This window comes from Ranitomeya variabilis, chromosome 8 (genome assembly GCF_051348905.1).
Source record: "Ranitomeya variabilis isolate aRanVar5 chromosome 8, aRanVar5.hap1, whole genome shotgun sequence".
Taxonomy (NCBI): Eukaryota; Metazoa; Chordata; class Amphibia; order Anura; family Dendrobatidae; genus Ranitomeya; species Ranitomeya variabilis.
In genome coordinates, this window is record NC_135239.1 from 28203303 (window position 1) to 28224529 (window position 21227).

The window sequence follows — 21227 nt, forward strand, 5'->3', positions numbered from 1 at the left end:
TAGTTTACTGCTGAAGGAAGAAAAGTTACAGAATTACAGAGTTCTGGATTGTGTGTGGAGAAGTTCAGACAGGCGAAAACCAATCTCGAGGTTTCACTAGAAATTATTTTTGGATCTGGTGAAAATTGTCTCGATTTGTTTTTTTTTCTGCAGAATTGTCTGATTTTGACCCAATTTGCAAATAAAAAAATTTGCTCTTTCATGTGAACGGATTAGCAAAGAATACAGACGGATTATATTGATGTTGTAAATGTGTGCTTTCTGCTTTTCAGTTTCTAGAATTTTAAAAAACATTCAATTTTTTTCCTCCTAAGAGAAAAATGGATGATGGGAAAAGCAGGTATAAAGATCAAAAACGGATAAACTGTATCAAACACACAAATGAAATTCTTTCAGTTTTTTTTATGTACAGCTCATGTAGTAAGACCGATAAGTATCCCCCTTGATCACCCTTTTGGCAAACTAATCCTATTCAATCACAGATTATACTCAATCCGATAATCTACTTTATTACAAAATATGAATATGTCCTTGATGTATTTGTCCTTCAAATTTCAGAAAATTGTGCCTTCGGTGGCCAGATATCTGCAAAACACAAATCCAATGCAACGCGATAACATATGAGAGGGCAGAGTATTTATTTGTGGAATCATGAATGAAAAGGAGAACTGGACCTCAGAGACAGAAACTGGTTATCCATGGCAGAGCATGCACACAACTCCTCAGGCTCCGCTGGAGGAACGGTTGGAAGTGGCGGAGCTCCCAGTTCTCCAGGTTTGGGGAACTTGTTGGAGAAGTTAGAGCTCTGTCTGCTGTTCTTGGATTTCATCTCTAGAGTAGATTGACTTCTCAGTGTTAGAGAGGTGCTAAAATAATTCGGGAGGCTGGGCTCTCCTTCCGGGTGAAAAAGAACCGTGGATTCCATTTGTGGTGACACCAGTTTTTCATCAGTGGTACTTAATCCATTGCACGTTGTCAGCGACGTGTCCAGGAAGCAACCTACAAAATAAAAAAATTAGAAGCGCAGATACTGATGAGGGCTTCAAATCCTATCTTGCAAAATGGTGGCGTATCGTTAAGATACTGATACACCAACAAGTAAATACATTTTGGAACAAAGCAAGCCAGACATGTCATTTGAAGCAAGGATCACCAAGCTACGACTCGCCTACTTTGGACTCAACATACAAAGAGAGCGATCACTGGAGAAGGAAATTATGGTTGGAAGAATAGACAAAACAAGGCGAAGACGAAGAGCAGTGACCCGATGGCTTGATACTATCAAGATAACGGCGGAGAAGACCCTGGTGGGCCTATCTAGGCTTACACAAGATCGATTTTCCTACAGACCGTTCATCTATCAAGTGGCCATGGCTTGAGATCGAGCCGAAGGCTGTTAATAATAATAATAATAATAATAATAATAAATCGGTAGGATATGCCGTTACTTTATGATTGATAGGGGTCCAACCTTTGGGATCCTCACTAATCCTGAATATAAAGGGGTCCCATCACTATACGAGATAAGAATAACCAAAACGTCAGAAGTTTAGCCCGGACATGGAGTTAAAAAAATGCTTCAGTCAAATGTTACTTTAACATTTAGAGCAAAATATTGTCATTTGTACATTGTTTTGTTTTTCAGAGCTTTTCTAGCCTTTTGTGGGTCCAGGACAAATACCTTAAAGGAATGTTAGTCTACGTAAATGGATAGGTAATTGGATCAGTGCAGGTCCTATCCCCACGATTTGCGAGAACGCCGGGACATAAATGAGCCCTTGTTCTCTGATTCTATATGCCAAGTACTGTCTATGACGTTGGCTGCACTGGGCATCATCATCACCCCTAGTAAATGAAACGGCAGGGCGACTACGCAACAATGGAACCTACAACAACATAAAAATGATCACGTGAGTAGATGGTAATTTTTGTAGATTGGAATAATCCTCTAAATCACATGACTTCATTGCCGAATTTCAACCATTAGCTGCATCATCTTAACGTGGAAGGAACTGTACTGAGCGGTCATAAAATACAGCCTAGGGAGGAACTACAAGTGCATAAACTATAACAGTTAATATTGCACCATCTGCTGTCTACCCAAGATAGTCCCTCCACAGTATAAGCCTGCAGTTGTATACTCCATATGTCTCATGTTATAGAATAGGGTCCTACACTCACAAACCGAGTTACTTAGCTGATTACCAGTGGGTTTGCCATTAGAAAAGGGATTTTCTAGGCTAATAATCTAATCAATAAAACATAATATCTGCAATGAGGATGCAGTCAACGGACATCACACTAAACCGATTCTTCTAAGTTCAGCTGGCAGCAGACGAGACGAGAGCACTTGGCGCCGGATCAGAATGTTTTTTTTTTTAGCTGTGGAGATGCTTAAACGTCGATTGCGCTGGGACAGAATTACCTTTGTAGGAATCGATCCACGAGTTTTTCACCCGTAGAACCTCATCAGTTATCTTCTCTATAAGAAAGTCCTGTGTTCTCTGTTGTCTGATGGATTCGATCAATTCATCAAGTCCCTTTGGGTTCTTGGCCAGACGATCCAACATTTCTCCAGCTTTTTTCCGGCTTGTTGTTTGGCACATAATTTCTTCGGCATCGTCTTTGTTCAGGATCATTTTCGATCGTAGGTAGTCGAAGTGTCTTTCTGCAATCAGCTTTTCGCATAAATACGGTCGTAAATGTTCAATGGCCTGCAAGAGGCAAACAATAAAATTACAAGCAATTTGTTACGGTAGAACTTATATACTCTCTAAGGGCGACCATACACTTTAGATAGTTCTGGGATGAATTCTTATTTGGTCAACAGTTATTTTTTTCCAACACCCTATATACATGCATACTCGGCTTGGCCAAAGGTGCACGTGTTCTCAGTAGGGCGAGAGGAATAAGCTGGTGCCAGAGACTTCTGGCGTCAGCTTTTCTGTCACTGAGATCAAAGGATTGGGCATGTAGAAACCCAACAGCCTGATCCTTGTTTCCTCCAAAATGAGAATGTACCGCAACAGCGCATGAGCAAGGTTCCAGCAAGCCTTGCCAATATTTCTGTATGCAAAAAGATGCTGAAATGATCCCTTTAAAGGGGTTCTATCCTTTGCACAACCGTTATCCATATGCCCAGTGCTTTTGGACTTCCCTCTATGAATCAGAGCCACTGACAACATAAACTTCCCATCATAGCTGTCACGTCAAATTTTTAGGAAAAAGCTGATTATTACCCAAATATAGAAGTTCTTATCCAGATCATAAGAGTGAGCTATAGAGTGTGAAGGTAAATGCCCAGGGTAGATAGGACCTATCAAAAATATGTCATTATTTCATCTGGTGTAATTGCCGCTGTTCTCCTGAATCCGGCGATGTTTTTCTTTTGTTCCTATCCCTCTCTGTTGCAGATACAGCCCCTCCTGCTCGGTATATAAATCTAGTCTTGTTAGACAAGTGGGCGTCTTATTGCGGACCACGCCCAATTGGCCAAAAAAAAGACTAGATTAAAGTTCATGAAAAAGGAGGCCATATCTCAGGAACGGAGAGGCGCAGGAACAAAAGTAAAACATCGTCGGATTCATGAAAATCGCGGCAATTATACCAGGTAATAAAATTACATATTTATGGCAAGTGACAGATCTTCTTTAAAGGGGTTTGTCAACTGATAAACGCATTGCATTTTGCTATTTTATACCATCTCTTTATGATTGGAGAGTGTGATATAAGGGGACCTGACCCCACCAATCCTGAGAATGAAGGCGATGTATCACCAGTGTGTTATTTCACCCCTTTACTGTGGGCACTGTAGCAGCTGTGCAGGGAGCTGCATATTGGTGAACTGGATGGCGCTGCAGTTCCCTGCACCGTGGGTGGCCATGGGCTCCTCTGTGCAAGGAAAAATGAGAGAGTGACGCAAAGCAACACTAGCACTATAGCCCTTTAGTCTCAGGATGTGCGGGGTCTCCGCCACTCATCAAGCCTTTCCTACCAATATACCCCCATTACGGTACTTTACAAGATGGTAGTTCTCCATTCAGGACATATTCACACACCAGGATGAGGATCTCATCAGATATATGGAAAACTTGGCAGAAATATAAGACCCTAACGAGATGTGACTGTCTACAACTTCCTGCTCCTCCTGTGCTGCCCCAAATCCCTTGTCTTAGACCAGCATCAACCACATCAGATCCAATCTGGCCATTGACCCACGATTGCTCCTCGTTACTACTTACTTCTTTCTTTATATCTGCCATTATGTCTTCGTTCAGTTGGGGAGTCATCTTGGGTGCACCTAAAGGCCACCACCCCCAGCTTGTGACGTAGTGAAGGTGCGATCACATACGCCGGACCCTTTTTTTCCTCGCTTGCACAGACTCGCCCGGTTTCGTTTGCAGATTTTAATCTAGAAACCTGCAGTGTTTCCTGTTACAGGGGTACGAGTTTCTGCGACATGTTACTCCTTCCTGCCAGCGAGATTGTTGATAGTATTTTCTCCAGTGCTTCCTCATTGCTCGCTGACTTTCATTTCCTGAATTCCTCATTCACTTAACTGACTGGTTGCTGCATTTTGCCAAAGCTCATAGTGCTTGGGGCCTGAACAACAGGTGTCATCACAGCCCCCCGGAAAGAGGCTCAAAAGCCATGTAAAGTTCGAGTCGGTTAAAGGGATTTTCTCATTTTGGAAACCCCTGCCCTTTGGCTGCAGTTAAACAAACAAAAAAAAAACTTGTGCTTTTCTCCCCCTCTCCAGGTCCAGTGCTGTTTCCGGTGTCTGTTACTGTCCGGAGCCAATCAGCTCTTGCCGTGAACTCTGCTTTCTGATGACATTGTTATTGGAAGGTTTTTCAGCCATAGATTTTGCTGCGGATTTACTTTTCATAGTCAGAATCCATTGCAATTCTTTAAGGCTATGTTCACACGTTGCATTTTTGCTGCATTTTTTTAATGCAAATTTTAAGCTGCGTTTTACAGTATCAGCAAAAGCTATGTGATTTTAGAAATCTCATGCACACACATTACTTTTTTTTTTCTGACTGATTTGGAAAACTGCTGCGTTTTTTTAAATCTGCAGCATGTCACTTCTTTCAACATTTTTTTCACCCATAGAAAGCAATGAGTAAGTGCAAAAATGCAGTAAAAAAAAAAAAGCAGGTATCAGATTTGGCTGCATTTTTGATCCGAAAACCTAAGGAAGTTGCATCATGATTTTTTGGGGGCCACTAAACATTTTCAGCATGCACAAGAGACAACAAAACACAGCAAATTTGCAGAAAAAAATGCAGAAAATCTTGCTTTTTGTAAGCAGCTTCTTTACTGCCTGCAGAAAAAAAAGCAACGTGTGAATATAACCTAAGATATCCCCATTCACATGGATCGTGCTGTATCCTGCAGCTGATTTTCTTTGAGTAATATTCAATGTTTATTTACATTTTTCTTATTTATTTATATCTTTATGAAAAATGTTACAAACTCAGCCTTAAATATGTTCCCTTCTTCGTTCTTTTGGATGGATGTAGTTTGGGGCATTTTATTTATTTTGTTATAATTCAGTTAGCCTCTCCAAAAGGTGAGAAAATTCCAACTTTAATTTTTGATTATACAATTTTTTTTTTCCTTGCAATTTGAATCCCAATTACAGCAACTTGCATGATGTGTATGCAAAAGTAGAGAAAGGTCTGGGAGCAATCCTGCTCTGTTACAGGTGGTAGGGGCTTCACATTTGCAAAGTAAAGTAACAAGAACTTAGATTACAGTAAAGCCGGATAAGTTGGGGACGCAGCGGTGGGACCCCTAGAGATTAGCAAGTTATCCTTTGGACATATGATGACTCTCTAAGTCCATGCTCATGTGCCATCTTTTACAGTGCAGGGGCGTTTAGAAATTTTAGGCTCATAAAATTGAAATAAAAGATAATGGTGACCATCTGGGAATTTTCTAAGGAATTTTGCAGTCCTAGAAAACCTATTTGTCTTTATTTGCCCAGTTTTTTTTTGTTAGTTCAAGCAATTATCTTACTTGTGACTCGAAGTTATTCAGTTTCCAGCATTATCCCAAAATAAACACGACTGGTTTACAATTAAAGCCAGAGCTCAAAACTTATGTGCCCTAAAGCAGGATAGTAAATCCTTGGGGGCCCCAGTGAGAATTTGCACACAAGCTTTACCTGTATCAATAGGCATGTGTATACCCAAAATAGGGAAATTAGGCTGCGAGCTACAGGAAATAGTATTTTTGCTGTATAAATAATAGATGATACTCACTGGTGCAATGTAGATGTGCCTGCAAAAATTCAATACCATAAATACCTAGTGTTAATCACCCAGGTGTATTCTCATAGGTGTCCAGTAGAGGTCTCACAAGTCCAACTTTTCATCTATTGAGCATTTTGTGGCTTATGATGCATCCACATATTGTTACAGATCAGACACAGAAACTTTACTTTTTTTTAACATATTTTACACTTTCTGTAACTATATTTGTCTGCCTGGGTGGTATTTGTGCATCCACAATGAAAAGGTATAGTGGGAATTGCTCTTTGTACAGTTTCTCAAATTGCAAACTTGTGTCCAATTGAAATTTCAGCAAACATTTATGTATGCATACCCTTATATACCTTAATTGCCCTATTAAAAGCGGATTATTAGACATGTTGAGAGATATACAGTACAGACCAAAAGTTTGGACACACCTCATTTAAAGATTTTTCTGTATTTTCATGACTATGAAAATTGTACATTCACACTGAAGGCATCAAAACTATGAACTAAATCATGTGGAATTATATACTCAACAAAAAAGTGTGAAACTACTGAAATTATGTCTTATATTCTAGGTTCTTCAAAGTAGCCACCTTTTGCTTTGATGACTGCTTTGCTCACTCTTGGCATTCTCTTGATGAGCTTCAAGAGGTAGTCACCGTGAATGGTCTTCCAACAATCTTGAAGGAGTTCCCAGAGATGCTTAGCACTTGTTGGCCCTTTTGCCTTCACTCTGCGGTCCAGCTCACCCCAAACCATCTCGATTGGGTTCAGGTCTGGTGACTGTGGAGGCCAGGTCATCTGGCGTAGCACCCCATCACTCTCCTTCTTGGTCAAATAGCCCTTACACAGCCTGGAGGTGTGTTTGAGGTCATTGTCCTTTTGAAAAATAAATGATGGTCCAACTAAACGCAAACCGGATGGAATAGCATGTCGCTGCAAGATGCTGTGGTAGCCATGCTGGTTCAGTATGCCTTCAGTTTTGAATAAATCCCCAACAGTGTCACCAACAAAGCACCCCCACACCATCACACCTCCTCCTCCATGCTTCACGGTGGGAACCAGGCATGTAGAGTCCATCCGTTCACCTTTTCTGCATCGCTCAAAGACACGGTGGTTGGAACCAAAGATCTCAAATTAGGACTCATCAGACCAAAGCACAGATTTCCACTGGTCTAATGTCCATTCCTTGTGTTCTTTAGCCCAAACAAGTCTCTTCTGCTTGTTGCCTGTCCTTAGCAGTGGTTTCCTAGCAGTTATTTTACCATGAAGGCCTGCTGCACAAAGTCTCCTCTTAAGGGCTCCTTTTCACTTGCGAGTTAAACGTCCGTGTCTCGCATGTGAAAACCAAGCTCTGGCGCCGGCACTTTGGAGCGGAGCGTGCAGCTCCATGTGTTCCTATGCGGCCGCACGCTCCGCTCTGGAGTGCCGGCGCCAGAACTTGGTTTTCACATGCGAGACACGGACGTTTATCTCACAAGTGGAAAGGGGCCCTAACAGTTGTTGTAGAGATGTGTCTGCTGCTAGAACTCTGTGTGGCATTGACCTGGTCTCTAATCTGAGCTGCTGTTAACCTGCGATTTCTGAGGCTGGTGACTCGGATAAACTTTTCCTCAGAAGCAGAGGTGACTCTTGGTCTTCCTTTCCTGGGGCGGTCCTCATGTGAGCCAGTTTCTTTGTAGCGCTTGATGGTTTTTGCAACGGCACTTAAGGACACTTTCAAAGTTTTCCCAATTTTTCAGACTGACTGACCTTCATTTCTTAAAGTAATGATGGCCACTCATTTTTCTTTACATAGAATTTGTATTATGGCAAGAAAAAAGCAGCTAACAGTCTATTCAGTAGGACTATCAGCTGTGTATCCACCAGACTTCTGCACAACACAACTGATGGTCTCAACCCCATTTATAAGGCAAGAAATCCCACTAATTAAACCTGACAGGGCACACCTGTGAAGTGAAAACCATTTCCGGTGACTACCTCTTGAAGCTCATCAAGAGAATGCCAAGAGTGTGCAAAGCAGTCATCAAAGCAAAAGGTGGCTACTTTGAAGAACCTAGAATATAAGACATATTTTCAGTTGTTTCACACTTTTTTGTTAAGTATATAATTACACATGTGTTAATTCATAGTTTTGATGCCTTCAGTGTGAATTTACAATTTTCATAGTCATGAAAATACAGAAAAATCTTTAAATGAGAAGGTGTCTAAACTTTTGGTCTGTACTGTATACATTACAACCTGGATGACTATGTATTATCAAGATAATAGTGGAGAAGACCCTGGTGGACCTATCCAGGATTGCAGAAGATCCATCTTCTTCCAGATCTTCCAAGTTGCCATGGTTCGAAATCAAGCCAAAGGTAATTAACCCCTCCGTCCTGTAATATCACAGGGTGAAATATGGATTTCTGTTGGAATAATGCAAGGGTTGATGCTGACTATGATAGCAAGGTGTCAGAAGAGGCAGAACATCGCGGCTTGTGGTGTATGGGGCTGGGTAGCTGCAATCTGGTCACTGTGCCAATGTTGATTAAAAGTGCTTACACACATTAGTATTGTATTAGGACCATGGAACAATGAAAGAAGATAGCCGGGTGCGTGTGTGTCCCTTACATGGGGAAAAGATGGCACAGATATACCCTATGGGAAGAACAAAAGCTGACGGAGGCTCTGAGCAACATTCTGCTGATTGCCGGGACTTAGGTGGATGTAAAACGTACCAAAACAATGTACAGACCAAGTTCCCCCTTTCACAGCAGTGCTATTCCCTAATGGCAGTGTCCGCTTTATCAGGATAATGACCCCTGCAACACTGCGAAAAGATGTCCAAGAATAGGGAACATGTCAAAGAGCTCAAGGTGATGACTTGTCTCCCAATTCTCCAGATCTCAATCCAATGGAGCATCTGTTGGAAGTGCAAGAACAATAAGTCCGATCCATGGAGGAACTTACAGGACTCGTACAGTTATTCCTGTCTTATAACGTGATGTGTCAGGAGTTTGTATGTTCTCCCCGTGTTTGCGTGGGTTTCCTCCTGGTTCTCCGGTTTCCTCCCACTCTCCAAAGACATCCTGATAGGGAATGTAGAATGTGAGCCTCATCGGGGACAGTAATGCTGATGTCTGTAAAGTGCTGTGGAATTAATGGCGCTATATAAATCTTTGATTTTGCCATATAAAGTGCAACTTTTAGACCAGATACAAGCCTTTGATAAGCATGCTTCACCCAAGTAAGGGGGCGCCCTCTATTGCTTCATTTATACCTTCAGAAGTCTAGTCTGTGCCTTGTTGGGTCCGAGTTGGAAAAGGGGAGTGGGGGGATACAATATTTGGTAGGTGGTTTGAGTTTTGTGGCCGATTATAGGGTGATAAATCCATTTAACCAATGCATGACCCACCAGACATGTAGTGGAGCGTTCTAGTGCTTGACTCCGCACATGGGATCCAGTCTAGATTTATACTTGATGTAATGTGACACAAAGATGGGTTTTTAAGGAGACACAGAGAATAGGATCTAATAGAACGGAACTGTGAAAGCTGCAACCCATCAGCAGCCACTGATTGCCTGCAGTGCTCACATTACTTAAACAATGGAGGAACACAGCACTTGGAGTGGAGGAGAGGCGCCGGTTCAGAAGACAGGGGTCCGGGTCTAGTACAGACTGACATGACAAATCTAGGACTGTTTACAGAATAAGGCCGGGATCACACATACGTGAGATACGGCCGAGTCTCGCAGGTGAAATCCCTCCTCTGGCGCCGGCACTTGGGAGCGGAGCGTGCGGCTCCATGTATTGCTGTGCGGCTGCACGCTCCGTTCCGCAGTGCCGGCGCCAGAGGAGGGATTTCACCTGCGAGACTCGGCCGTATCTCGCGTATGTGTGATCCCGGCCTAAGGCAGGGGATCTAAGGCTCCGTTCACACGTCCATTCGGGCCTTCTGGTTGCTTTTTACATCAGTTTTGCAAACAGAAGCAGAGGGGTCCCATTGATTCTAATAGGGTCTGTCTGAGTTCCGTCCTTTACAACTTTTTCTTCCATTCTGATTGCATCAGCCAGCAAAAAATCACAGGACCTCGGGTGCAGCCTCCCCAAAAAGCCTTGCCACTATTACATCGCATCATATAGTGCAGACAATCACAAGGGAGTATCATAGCCCGTATAAAAGCCGAGGCAGGGAATGCAGCAGCCGCTTTGTAGTGATTATTAATGTATTAATGAGAGGACTACAACTTAGCTATTGAGATAGGGAGAGAAAGCCATAAAAGACTGAACAAACTAGTGTGTGACAGCACAGCAGTGACAATCAGCATGTGAAGAACAGGCTATTGGTGACTACCGTTTACCCATAGTCCGATAGAAGTGTTAAAACAACCTCAAACTGAGGCTGGATTTGCATTAAACACTTGAAAGCGGTTGGATACAGTTCTAGGAGACCTCAGAGTGTTACACACATACATTGGAGGCTTTGCAGGACTTCTGATTTGTGGATTATCGACTTGCAACAAATTGAATTTCCTGGGAAAATTCAGCAAATTCAACATTTCCAAAGATCCGCTCGTCTCTAAGAGCACAGGCAGCGCGGTGACAGTGCGGACATTAATGAAGTGACATCTGCAGCACACAGAACAGTACCACACACTCGCTCATTACAATAAATTCAGGGAAACTTTTATTAATCAACAGGAAGATCCAAACATAAAACATACGACAATTCAGAATAAATCCATAACGTCACAGTAATCCGGGTCATACATGATCCTCACGACTACACACAGGACAGAAAACACTTCACTGGTGCCAAGACGGTGACCGAATAGTGCACAGACGGGAATAGTGGGACTCTGTGCACACGGACAGATCCAGGATCACTGACATTAGCGAGTGCAGCAAAGACGCAGGAACATTACATGTGACCAATGTACGGAGACTCCGAGGCCGGATACAAGACTATCGCAAACGGAGGCATCATGTGCAGCACGTCATCAGCGGACATGGCTTCTCTGCATGGGTCTGTTTTTTACTAGAAGAGTCACCTGGTAATAAGCGGTCTACATACAGCGAGAAACAAGTGTGTAAGGGAATCTGTCAGCAGAAAATGACTGTGCAAACCAAGCACAGGGCTCGAAATGGACAAACGGTTCAGTGCACCTACACACGAGCTTGTTTTCCATCTATCTCCACCCCCCTGTTCCTTGATTGACAGCTTTGGCTTTGTTAGAGAGTGGAGATAGATGGAAAGCTTGTAGGTGGGAAAGTGCCCCAATTGGCTTGGTCACACCTAGGGTGCACCGAGCATTTGTGCTTGGTTTGAATGGTCATTTTCTGCTGACAGACACCATTTAAAATTCCACCGCAGCACAACGACAGGTGAAATAAAGCATCACAGGTTAAATTGGTTGTATGGGATTTTACTTTTTTTGCGATGGCACTAAGATTTTACAGACAGGTAATTGCTAACTACCTGCCTGTTCTGTCTGGAATTCATCTCTACCGGCTCAAAGTGGTCACGAACTGCTCCTGTGGCTTCCGGTGACGTCACGTGGACAGAGCAGCTCCTTCTTTCTTGCGCTGATGACTGAGCATATTTGCAGATGTCATGCTGAATGACAGATGGCTCCCCGCTGCCTAACTGCGGAGAGCCAGCTGTCAACTGAACAGACCAGACAGACAACCTGCCCGCTGGTCACACTCGGTGTAGTCATCCACCTTTATCACAATGGGTTAATACTTCTATTGCATGTGTATCGAGTTCCTGATTTTATGTTATTCACAGCGGAAAACGTCCAGATCGCACATTAGACACCTAAATGAGGAAAGTGGCGATATAATACCATATACAGAAGGAAGGGCACAACACCATAGAGGAGAACAAACCTTATTAAAGGGGCGTCCAACCTCCATGGTGGCAAGGTGCTAACAAAGTGGTGGCTTCCTCTCCGCCACATCTGGGCTGATCATGTACTATTATACACAGGAAAGCCTTCTTTTTAATGGCCGCATGTAACACTGGGAAATGAGTGGCCAATGGAAACTTTCCAAGGGCTCAGGAGCCAAATCAGTGGCTCTCATTTCAAAAGGCTGATCAAAGCTTTCAAAATAATAAGAAACAAAACACCCCACAATAGTCACATCTTCTTTCCAGTCTTTGTTTGCAAGCCTCCAGGACGTGGCTGCTGCTGCCAATCATTGGCAACATGCCGCATCATTGCCAAGATGCCAGCAGTGCAGCACGTGACCACCGAAACCACCGATTAGCTGCATCACATCACTTCTATTTTTTTTTATCAGTCCTAATAAAACATGACTTAAATTAGATAAAGGGCTGCAAAAAGTCTTAACGCTTCTAAAACACTTCAAACACTTCAAAACCTTGAGAAAACAAACATCCAAAACAGTCCACTTTTCTTTTTTTTTTTTAAATAAAAATAAAATAATATGTGAGGAGCTGGTCAAGAAAAGTAGCAAAATAATTTATGTGCAACGTTTCAACATTTTTTTTTTTAGATGCCAGAATTTTGTACATAGTTTTTGAATGCATCAAAAAAAGTGTGTGAACATAGCATTAATGGCGCTGGGTCTGTGTGGGAAAGAAAGGTTTATTGGGGTTTCTTTTCTTGGATTCTAATGTCGGCAGCCATTTTAAAAAAAAAAAGTTGGAGAACTTTTTTTTTTTTTTTTTTAAAGGGGTTGTTTAAAGTCATCGATGAATAATTTGTCTGATTGTAGTTTCCATTATTCTGCCCGTCTATTGTACTTTATTATATACACCCTGTTCACATGGAGGGGGCTCCATACTGTTGATGGTGGAGCAGCTGAGATTCTTCATCCACTCTGATCACGGCTGTTTACAAAGTATTAAAGTTTATGAACTGGGGCAATTTTTTTTTACTTACTTTTTTTTACTGAAATGCATGACTTTGGCACTGCATGGCTTTTACAGACTCTTTATTTCCTTGTTCATTACTTGCTGCAGAACAGAATTATCTAAGAATTCATCCTGGCATCAACTTTGTAACTCTTCTATCTGTCTCTTTTCTGCTCAGCTCAACTTTGATGTGGTCTGTGAGTCAGTAAGGCCAGTCTCACACGTCCAGATAATTCCGGTACCGGAAAAATCGGTACCGGAGTTATCCGTGTCCGTGTGCTTACGTGGCACATCAGTGTGGCACACATGCGGCAGCCGTGTGCCGACTGAGGACCACACGGACCGTGCAGGAGACAGCGCTAGAGTTAAGCGCTCTCCCCCCTGCGTGGTGCTGAAGCCGCCATTCATTCTCCCCAGCAGCGTTTGCTGGAGAGAAGGAATGACAAATCAAGGTTTTTTTGTTTTTTTGTGTGTTTAAAATAAAGTTTGTGGTCACCTCCCGCCTCCCACCCCCTGTGCGCCCGCCCGCTTGCATTAAAATACTCACCCAGCTCCTGCGATGCTTCCTCTCAGCTTGTCCTGTGTGAGCGGTCACGTGGTGCCGCTCATTACAGGGATGAATATGCGGCTCCACCCCTATGGGGTATTTGTATCAGCCTGCTGATGAGCTGAAAGGTAACGCCATGCAGTTGTCAATTTGTCCATACATTTCCAGGAGGAATAACAGAGGAACTGTGCAATTCAGAGTTCTAAAAGTAGCTCCTGAATACTTATTTTGATAAGGGAAGCAAATATGTACAAAAACAGACATGTCAGGACAGGGGACGCATCCACCTTAAAGGGGTGTTCGCCATGTCATCTGCCATATTCGTACAGCTGGGAATGGAGAGGTGACCGCGCCTGCGTGGCTTTCTCCATTCCCCTGTATGGGACTTCCAATAATCCTGTGTCTATGCCGTAATTAATCGAGATGAGCTTATGTCTTGAAGCCCAAGTGTCCAAATACATGAGCGAATAAGTCCAAAAATTATCACTTTTTTTTTTTCTTAAACTAAAAATTATACAATATATACATACACACGGCCTGATTTCCTGACGAATTTCGACAGTGGCAAAAAAAAAAAAAAAAGTGACACCCTCTAACCATACAAAAGTGCAATTTAAGAAACTTTCCCAGGCCTCTTCTTCTGATAATAGATTTTTATTTTCGATCACACGGTGTCAGATTTTCACATGTGCACCACAATTATTAAAACAATAATCTACAATTTTCCTAAAATTATAAATGTCGGAAAACACACTTGATAAAATGTCAACATGTATTCAAGAAGACTAGAAAAAAACCAAAACCTTTTACCTATATATCATACACTGTAATGTCACCAAGCGCTCAGGCACAAGGGCGGTGGCCATTTCTGAGCTATATGTAAGCTTTGAGTCATTTGGTATCCCTGCTATTACCGGTATATCGAATTCTCTGGGGTCCAGATTAGCTGCCCCCCATTGTGTTGGGGGTAACTCCTTGTACCCTTATGTTATTACAATTGTTCTTTATATATAAGAGCTTTCCATTCTTACCATCAGGATTGCTTTTTTTCCCCCCAAGTAACAGCGCCACTCTTCTCCATGGGCTAAGTCTGGTACTGCAGCTTAGTCCTATTAATTAGAATGAAGAGCTGTAATACCAAACGCAACCTTTAAACAAGAGTGGCGCTTTCCCACAAAAGAACAGACCCTTTTTTTCTACTCCTGGTCAACCCCTTTAAGTGCACAAAAAAAAACCAATGAAAATTGGGTTAACAAGATTGTTTAAGGTTTTTTTTTTTCCATTGAGGGGACATTAAAGGGATTGTTTGGCTCCACTTACTTCCACATCCGGTGGTGAGCGGGGCTAGTGACGTCACACATGCACATATGCAGATATCTGCTGCCTTACATGTGCAACATCGGCCCCAATCCCCTCCCCGATTATGGAGATCGCATGTATTTTGGGGCTAAACATTATTTTTGCTTTTGTGTTTCAATACTTTTTTTTGCACACTTTGCCTTTTTATAGCCTCTGTCACTGTCTGCAGAATGAGCTAACTGAAAATCTGTCAGTGAACTCATTCAGATTAAATCACGGGAGAGTTTGAAACCTTTTCTGAGCTCTTCTGCTGATTTATGAGCACAGACCACATCAAAGTTGCATGTGCTGCGAAGAGAAGAGCCTGTACAAGCCAATTATTAAGAACAACTAATTGTAAAAATAATTTTTAGCACCAAATTTTTTGCATTTAAGTAAAAAAAAGGTCTATTTTTTTCATGACAATTGGACAATATGGAAATATGGAGGATGCAAGTACATTGGCATTGTGTGGCTGTGACGGGAAATGTACAGGTGTCACTGGAAAGGAGCGAGCTTGCACCAATTTTGTGCCCAATTATGCAAAAAAAACAAAAACATTTATTCTGTAAATTGAACCCCTTTGTCCCCAAATTGTATATAAATCTTAGCAAATTAGAATATTCATAAATGATGTCATCCCGGCGATGGATCAGGCTCTGTGTGAGAATTTAAGGCGTTTATAGGATGAATATTGTGATTTAATGCAATTACTTCACTATCTGTGAGCGACTTTAGCCCTCGGTGCTAGAACCGGATGCCTCGTGGTATTAGCTCAGTGGCGGATTGTCAGAAGTGGCCGCAGTGTGCACTTATTGCCGGGTACACGGGGCTGAGTCCGTCCGTCTCTCAGAGGGCGGGCGACTTGTTGATCAGTAGTGAGCAGCAGGTCAGGCATCCGTCCACTTTGGACAACTCGGAATTGGCCACGGGAATCAGCATGTGTTCCTTCAGCTTCTCAAACACCTGGGGAAAAAAAGGTCCAAAAATTATCCACAAAAAAAAATAATATAACTGTCATCCTGGTATAAGGAGAACTTTCTAGTATACTATGAGTATCAAATCCTGACAATTCCAAGATCTTTGCTTGCTGTCATTGAAACGGAACATTGGATGAGATTTATCAACCCCAATTTTCATTTTTTTGTGCTTTCCTTTTTTTTCCTCTCTTTCTACTAAGAGACTGAACTATATATTTGGTAGCAAAATATAAAGTTATTTTTTTATTATTGTTGACTTTAGGGTGGAGATTGAGGAATCAAACTTACAATTTTCTTTTTGACTATTTTTTAAAAGCCTTTTTTTCGTTTCACTTATTTTTTTATCCCCTTTTGGGGACTTGAACCTGTGATTCCTTGTTCTATATACAGCAATACTACAGCTCCTGGCAGGCAGGGAATGGTACAATATTGCAGTATGTACAAGAAATGATGACTTCCTATGAAGCCCAGCCGGTGGCTTTACTTTATGGGGAGTACAAACATGGCGGCGACGGGGTCCTTGAGTAGTCGCCTTAAGATTTTGTTGTATGGAGCAGGCTCACTTGTATGCTCACAATATAGGTCTAACCATTCCTGATATTAAAATGAGCATTTTAGGATTCCATCTAAACCTTAATATTAGGCAGGGAAATTTTCACAAATGATTATGCATGGATTTTCACAGGCAGTACACCAGCTTCATCAGGCCAAAAAGATCCATTTTAATAATCTTGCCATCTTTATTGTGAAATCTGGTGACAGATCAGTTTTAAACGAGAGGTAACAGACAGATGCTGCCCCAAATTTATCACAGTGGCTCATATTTTCTGATGTATTGGTGCATTTTGCATGAAAATTTTTGCTTTTTCTCCTGTTTATTTCACTTTTTGGTTGTTTCACTTTATAGCAATATTTTGTGCCAAAATCCTGGTGCACAGCACTAATAATCCAGTGCATTTTATGAGCGGCATCCTCTTTAATGATGCATTTTACAACGGTCTATTGAATTTCAAAGTGTCGAAATCTTGCAATCTAGCACAAGATATGTCTTTTTTGGGAAGGGGAACTTTAGCTGGTGTTTTGATGCATTTCGCCTTAGGCTACACACAGACTTTGCCTATGTTACGCGGTGAGCGGCCAAAGATCACCGTCTCACCGTGCTGCATTGTAGTAAATGTCATCGCATTGTGAGAAGTGCAACAAATCCGTCAGCCATCGATCTGCTGCGATCCTTGGCCACAGCCTTGGTCGATCCCTTTCTGGAATACAGACCTGATATCCCCACAGCTGAGGATTTGCTTCAGTCTACACAATGCTGTGTGAGCGAAAACCCCATCAATGGCACAATCCTGTCCTGATCGTTTGTTTACAATGTATCAGTACAGCAACAATGTATCAATCTGGAGTTGTTTCGCTGATGGAGGATTGTCTAGACTGGATACAACTGTAGCAGAACTGACTGGGGCTTTATTCCTATAATGGGGTTATATTCAGGCTTTATGCCTATACGCCATATCACGGACCTGTAATATGGCGCTCGTATGCTCTGAAAACTTACTTTTACGCTCTCTGGGAACTCCTCGGGTGCTCGGTGCAGGAGTACGTGACCTTTTCCCGGGATGTTCAAATAAACGCAATTGGCGGCCGCATCATCGGGGACGGTCAGCTTATCATAGCGGTGGTCACTCATCTGCTGCATGGTCTGCAGAACAGCAGAAAGACATCAGAATCCTTAGCGTCTATTCATATGGGTTTCCGGCCTTATATATTGGGTGTAAGGCATTGGGCAGTGGATCTATTATATGGCTATAAATCAACTAAGTGGCTCCAAAACTACTACTCCCAGCAGGACAGGAGTTGTAGTTTTGCAGGAGCCAGAGAATGGAGGCCCCTGACTTCAGAGAAGAGAGTCGTCATTATTTCTTCCCGATTTGCATCGTGTCCCTATAGAGGGAAATCTTCCTGGTTAATGTTCTGCATAGTGAAGACGTGTGACTGGCGGATCATACTCGCTCTGGTGGAGGAAAGTGCAGACCCCCCGAACTTCCATCACCTGTATAATGTAGCCGTCATCCAGGACACTGTGCAGACCTGCAGCGGACCACGGACAGCCAACAGGGCTGATCTAACAGGTCGTCTGATGTCTCCAGACACGAGAGATGACGTTGTTCTATCCTCAGTTTTTCTATCTTCTAAAGTATATGACTAAGATATGCCATCACTATTAGATCATGGCGCTCCGACTTCTGAGATAAAGGGGTCCCAGAGCAGGTCGGACCCCCACTAATCATTATAAAAATCACTTTAAAAAGCAATTTATGTAAATGCATTTATTATGGATTACAATTTATTTTTGCAATTGGTTCTCATTAAAAAATGTTGTACCGTTTGGCTTTTACAGAATCTTAGTTTCCCTGCACATTGCAGGCTGCTAAAATGAGTTAACTGAGAATCTATTAGCGAGCTCGTTCTGATGGATCGTTTGTATTTATCTGTTTCTGAACTCATTTGTGCTGATTAATGACCACATGACATTTAAGCTGAACTTTGATATGATCATAAACCACCAATAAAAAAAATAGCTCTGCTCAGAACAAGTTCACTAATGGATCCTCGGATAACTCATTCCGCAATATGCAGGGAATCAAAGAGTATAAAAAGCAAAAATTCATAATGAAACACAATTCCAAAAATTATCTTTAGTCCTAAATAAATGCAATTAGTAAATAACAATGCCCCCTAGGTGTCGGCTTATTACTCTCAATCTATAATGCTATTCTTTGACTTGTGCATAAGACCTAAAACACGCCAGGATAGGACTTTAAAGTATTGATGGACATCAGGAAAGAAAAAATCATTTAAATGAGTCAACTGGGAATCTGTCAGTGAGCTAGTTCTTAAGGGGAATTTGAACTTCTTTTATCTGTCTCTTTCTGAGCTCTTCTCAGCGGATATATGACCACATCAAAGTTCAGCTCAACTTTGATGTGGTCATAAATCAACACAGAGGAGTTGGGAAAAAGACAGATTAATGGTCGGTATTTTTATGGAGGATCTGGTATTCGCCAGACTATGATCTCCATAAACTATGTCACTGTCTTCATACTCAGGAGTGATGGGTGGTGGGTGCTGGAAGGAAGACCCTTAAGGGCAAAACCAAAAATATAAAGTTGGATTCCGTCTCAGCCATTTTTTGTGTACTTGTTCAGTGTTTTCAGATCTATTCTGCATCTTACCCACAATAAGGTGAAAGTTTCGGAAACCTGACCCTGAGCTAATGCTTCCTTTGGCTTCACAGGAGTATAATGACGCCATATGTTTTATCTGGTGGTTTGGGCTCTGCACCATTGTGGGATCCCACATACAATTATACCAGAGGATGCTTGTGCGATGCTCGGAGAGCTGCACAGTGATCAGGGGTCTGGCACCGGAAGCACTGAATACTTTCCTATACAGATCTGTATTAGCCGCAGGCTCGTTCTACTCCTACAGTGGTGCAATGTGAATAGATAGCAGTAATGGTAATGACTTGTGCCAAGCAGCACCCCGTTCTCAGCACGGTATGGGGTGCATAACGTATGCACTGATTGGCACTAGAATATTTAGCAATAGGACTCTTTATTTGCTTTGTGGAAAATAACAGGAGCAGCTTAATTAAAAAGGAATATGTCAACAAAATCACCCCAAACAGTAGACATGGGCAATGCATGCAGGTCTTTGAAATGAAAAAAAAAATAAAAAAAAATTGGACACCTTTATGTCTTCTATTTGTTGCTGCATTCTCAAGAAATCAGCATTGTAATCCACAACCAAATGAGGCATAAAGTGCTCTTGGCGTGACCGAGCGCTCCCCAAGCCACTGCCTCACCTGTTTGTTCTCCACCCTACCCCAGCCTCTTTAGCTTGATTGATAGCTGACTGCCTTATTTCCTTACCTGATGCTTCGCAACACACAAACAGCAGAGGGAACATGCAAGGGGACATGCAGAAGGCATACCCCTTAAAATAAATATGTTAGAATGATCAACCCCCCCCCCCCAAAAAAAAAAAAAAAAAAACGAAAAAAAAAGTACAGTTGGGCAGGACTTTGAAATGTAAATCCATTGACACATTTAACGCTTCTATTTGTGGCTGCATTCCCAAGAAATCAATGCTTTAATTCATATGCAGCTTAGGCATTAAGTGCCATGGGAGTGGCAGCGCACTCCCCAAGTCACTGCCTCCTCTAATTGTTTACCCCCCCAGCACCAGGTTTTTTAGCTTGAGTGATAGCTCACTGTCTGATGTCCTGGCCTGATGCTTGATATCACACAAACGGTGAGATATCAATCAAGCTAAAGAGGCTGGTGCTTGACGGGGCTTTGGAAGTGCTTGGTCATGCCCAGAGAACTTAATGCCTAATTTGCATATGAGTTCAAACACTAATTTCTCAGGAATGCAGCAACAGATTAAAAATATAAATGTGCCAATGGATCTATATATCAATGTGGTGCTGCATTCCCAATAAATCAGCGATTGATGCTGACATCACACAAATAGCTAAAGAGGCTGATGCTGGGAGGGAAAATAACTTAGACGACACTGGCTTGGAAAGTGCTCTGTCACACCCAGAGCACTTAATGATTCATTTGGATGTGGAATAAAATTCTTATTTTTTTCAGGAATGCAGCGACAGATAGAAGATGTAAAGGTGTCAATGGATCTTTAGTTCAAAGACCTGCATGCCCATATATGCGGTTTGTAGGGGTTGATCTTACTGACTGGTTCCCTTTTAGGGATATTACCTCTGCATAAATGATCACCGAATCATTTTGAGTGTGGGACCCTCATTGATCATCAGAACCCAAAGGTCTTTTTTTCTTTCAAAGTTCTCCTCTACCTATAAGAACATGGCTTTGAGAGCATGACTGGATCGGCTGGGCGCATGCGCGACCACCAGGTACTTCTTTAAACGCCTCTCTGGCGATCGGTGGGGGGGTCCAAGCGATTGCACCCACACCTATCTTACAATTATGACCTATCCAGTGTCAAGGTGATAATTTATACAGAAGGGAAGATCCAGGTTCTACAAAATGCTGAACCCGTCAAAGAAGTAAAAGCCGCTCTATTGGAACCTGGTGGTGATGGGGCCCATTGTGGCTCCTCAGTAATTATCAATAATATAATAATAATAATTTTATTTATATAGCGCCAACATATTCCGCAGCGCTTTACAAATTATCAACAA

At 42.2% G+C, this 21227-nt stretch overlaps 2 protein-coding genes across 3 annotated transcripts in view; both read right to left on the bottom strand.

Moving 5' to 3' along the window:
* Positions 1 to 387: 387 nt before the first annotated feature.
* BCL10 (BCL10 immune signaling adaptor) lies at positions 388 to 4495 on the bottom strand. The gene is made up of 3 exons (XM_077278423.1): positions 4242 to 4495; positions 2426 to 2714; positions 388 to 999 (listed from the first exon to the last, which is right to left on the bottom strand). The coding sequence occupies exons 1-3, from the start codon at positions 4287 to 4289 to the stop codon at positions 650 to 652; spliced, it is 687 nt and encodes a 228-aa protein (XP_077134538.1). The 5' UTR covers positions 4290 to 4495; the 3' UTR covers positions 388 to 649.
* A 6421-nt stretch (positions 4496 to 10916) lies between these two features.
* DDAH1 (dimethylarginine dimethylaminohydrolase 1) overlaps positions 10917 to 21227 on the bottom strand; it is a 63728-nt gene continuing 53417 nt past the window's right edge. For both annotated transcript variants that reach the window (XM_077276317.1, XM_077276318.1), the window contains exons 5-6: positions 17559 to 17702; positions 10917 to 15986 (exon numbers count right to left, since the gene is read on the bottom strand). In XM_077276317.1, coding sequence (XP_077132432.1) covers positions 15870 to 15986; positions 17559 to 17702 — 261 coding nt within the window. In that variant the 3' untranslated portion in view covers positions 10917 to 15869. The remainder of the gene's footprint in view (positions 15987 to 17558; positions 17703 to 21227) is intronic.

Bases quoted from the DNA above. Each gene is read 5' to 3' on its own strand.
- BCL10 (XM_077278423.1), bottom strand. From the start codon at position 4,289: ATGACTCCCCAACTGAACGAAGACATAATGGCAGATATAAAGAAAGAA. The intron at 2,715-4,241 runs GTAAGTAGTAAC...TGCCTCTTGCAG, and splicing joins TGGCAGATATAAAGAAAGAA to GCCATTGAACATTTACGACC. The intron at 1,000-2,425 runs GTAATTCTGTCC...TTTATTTTGTAG, and splicing joins GTGGATCGATTCCTACAAAG to GTTGCTTCCTGGACACGTCG.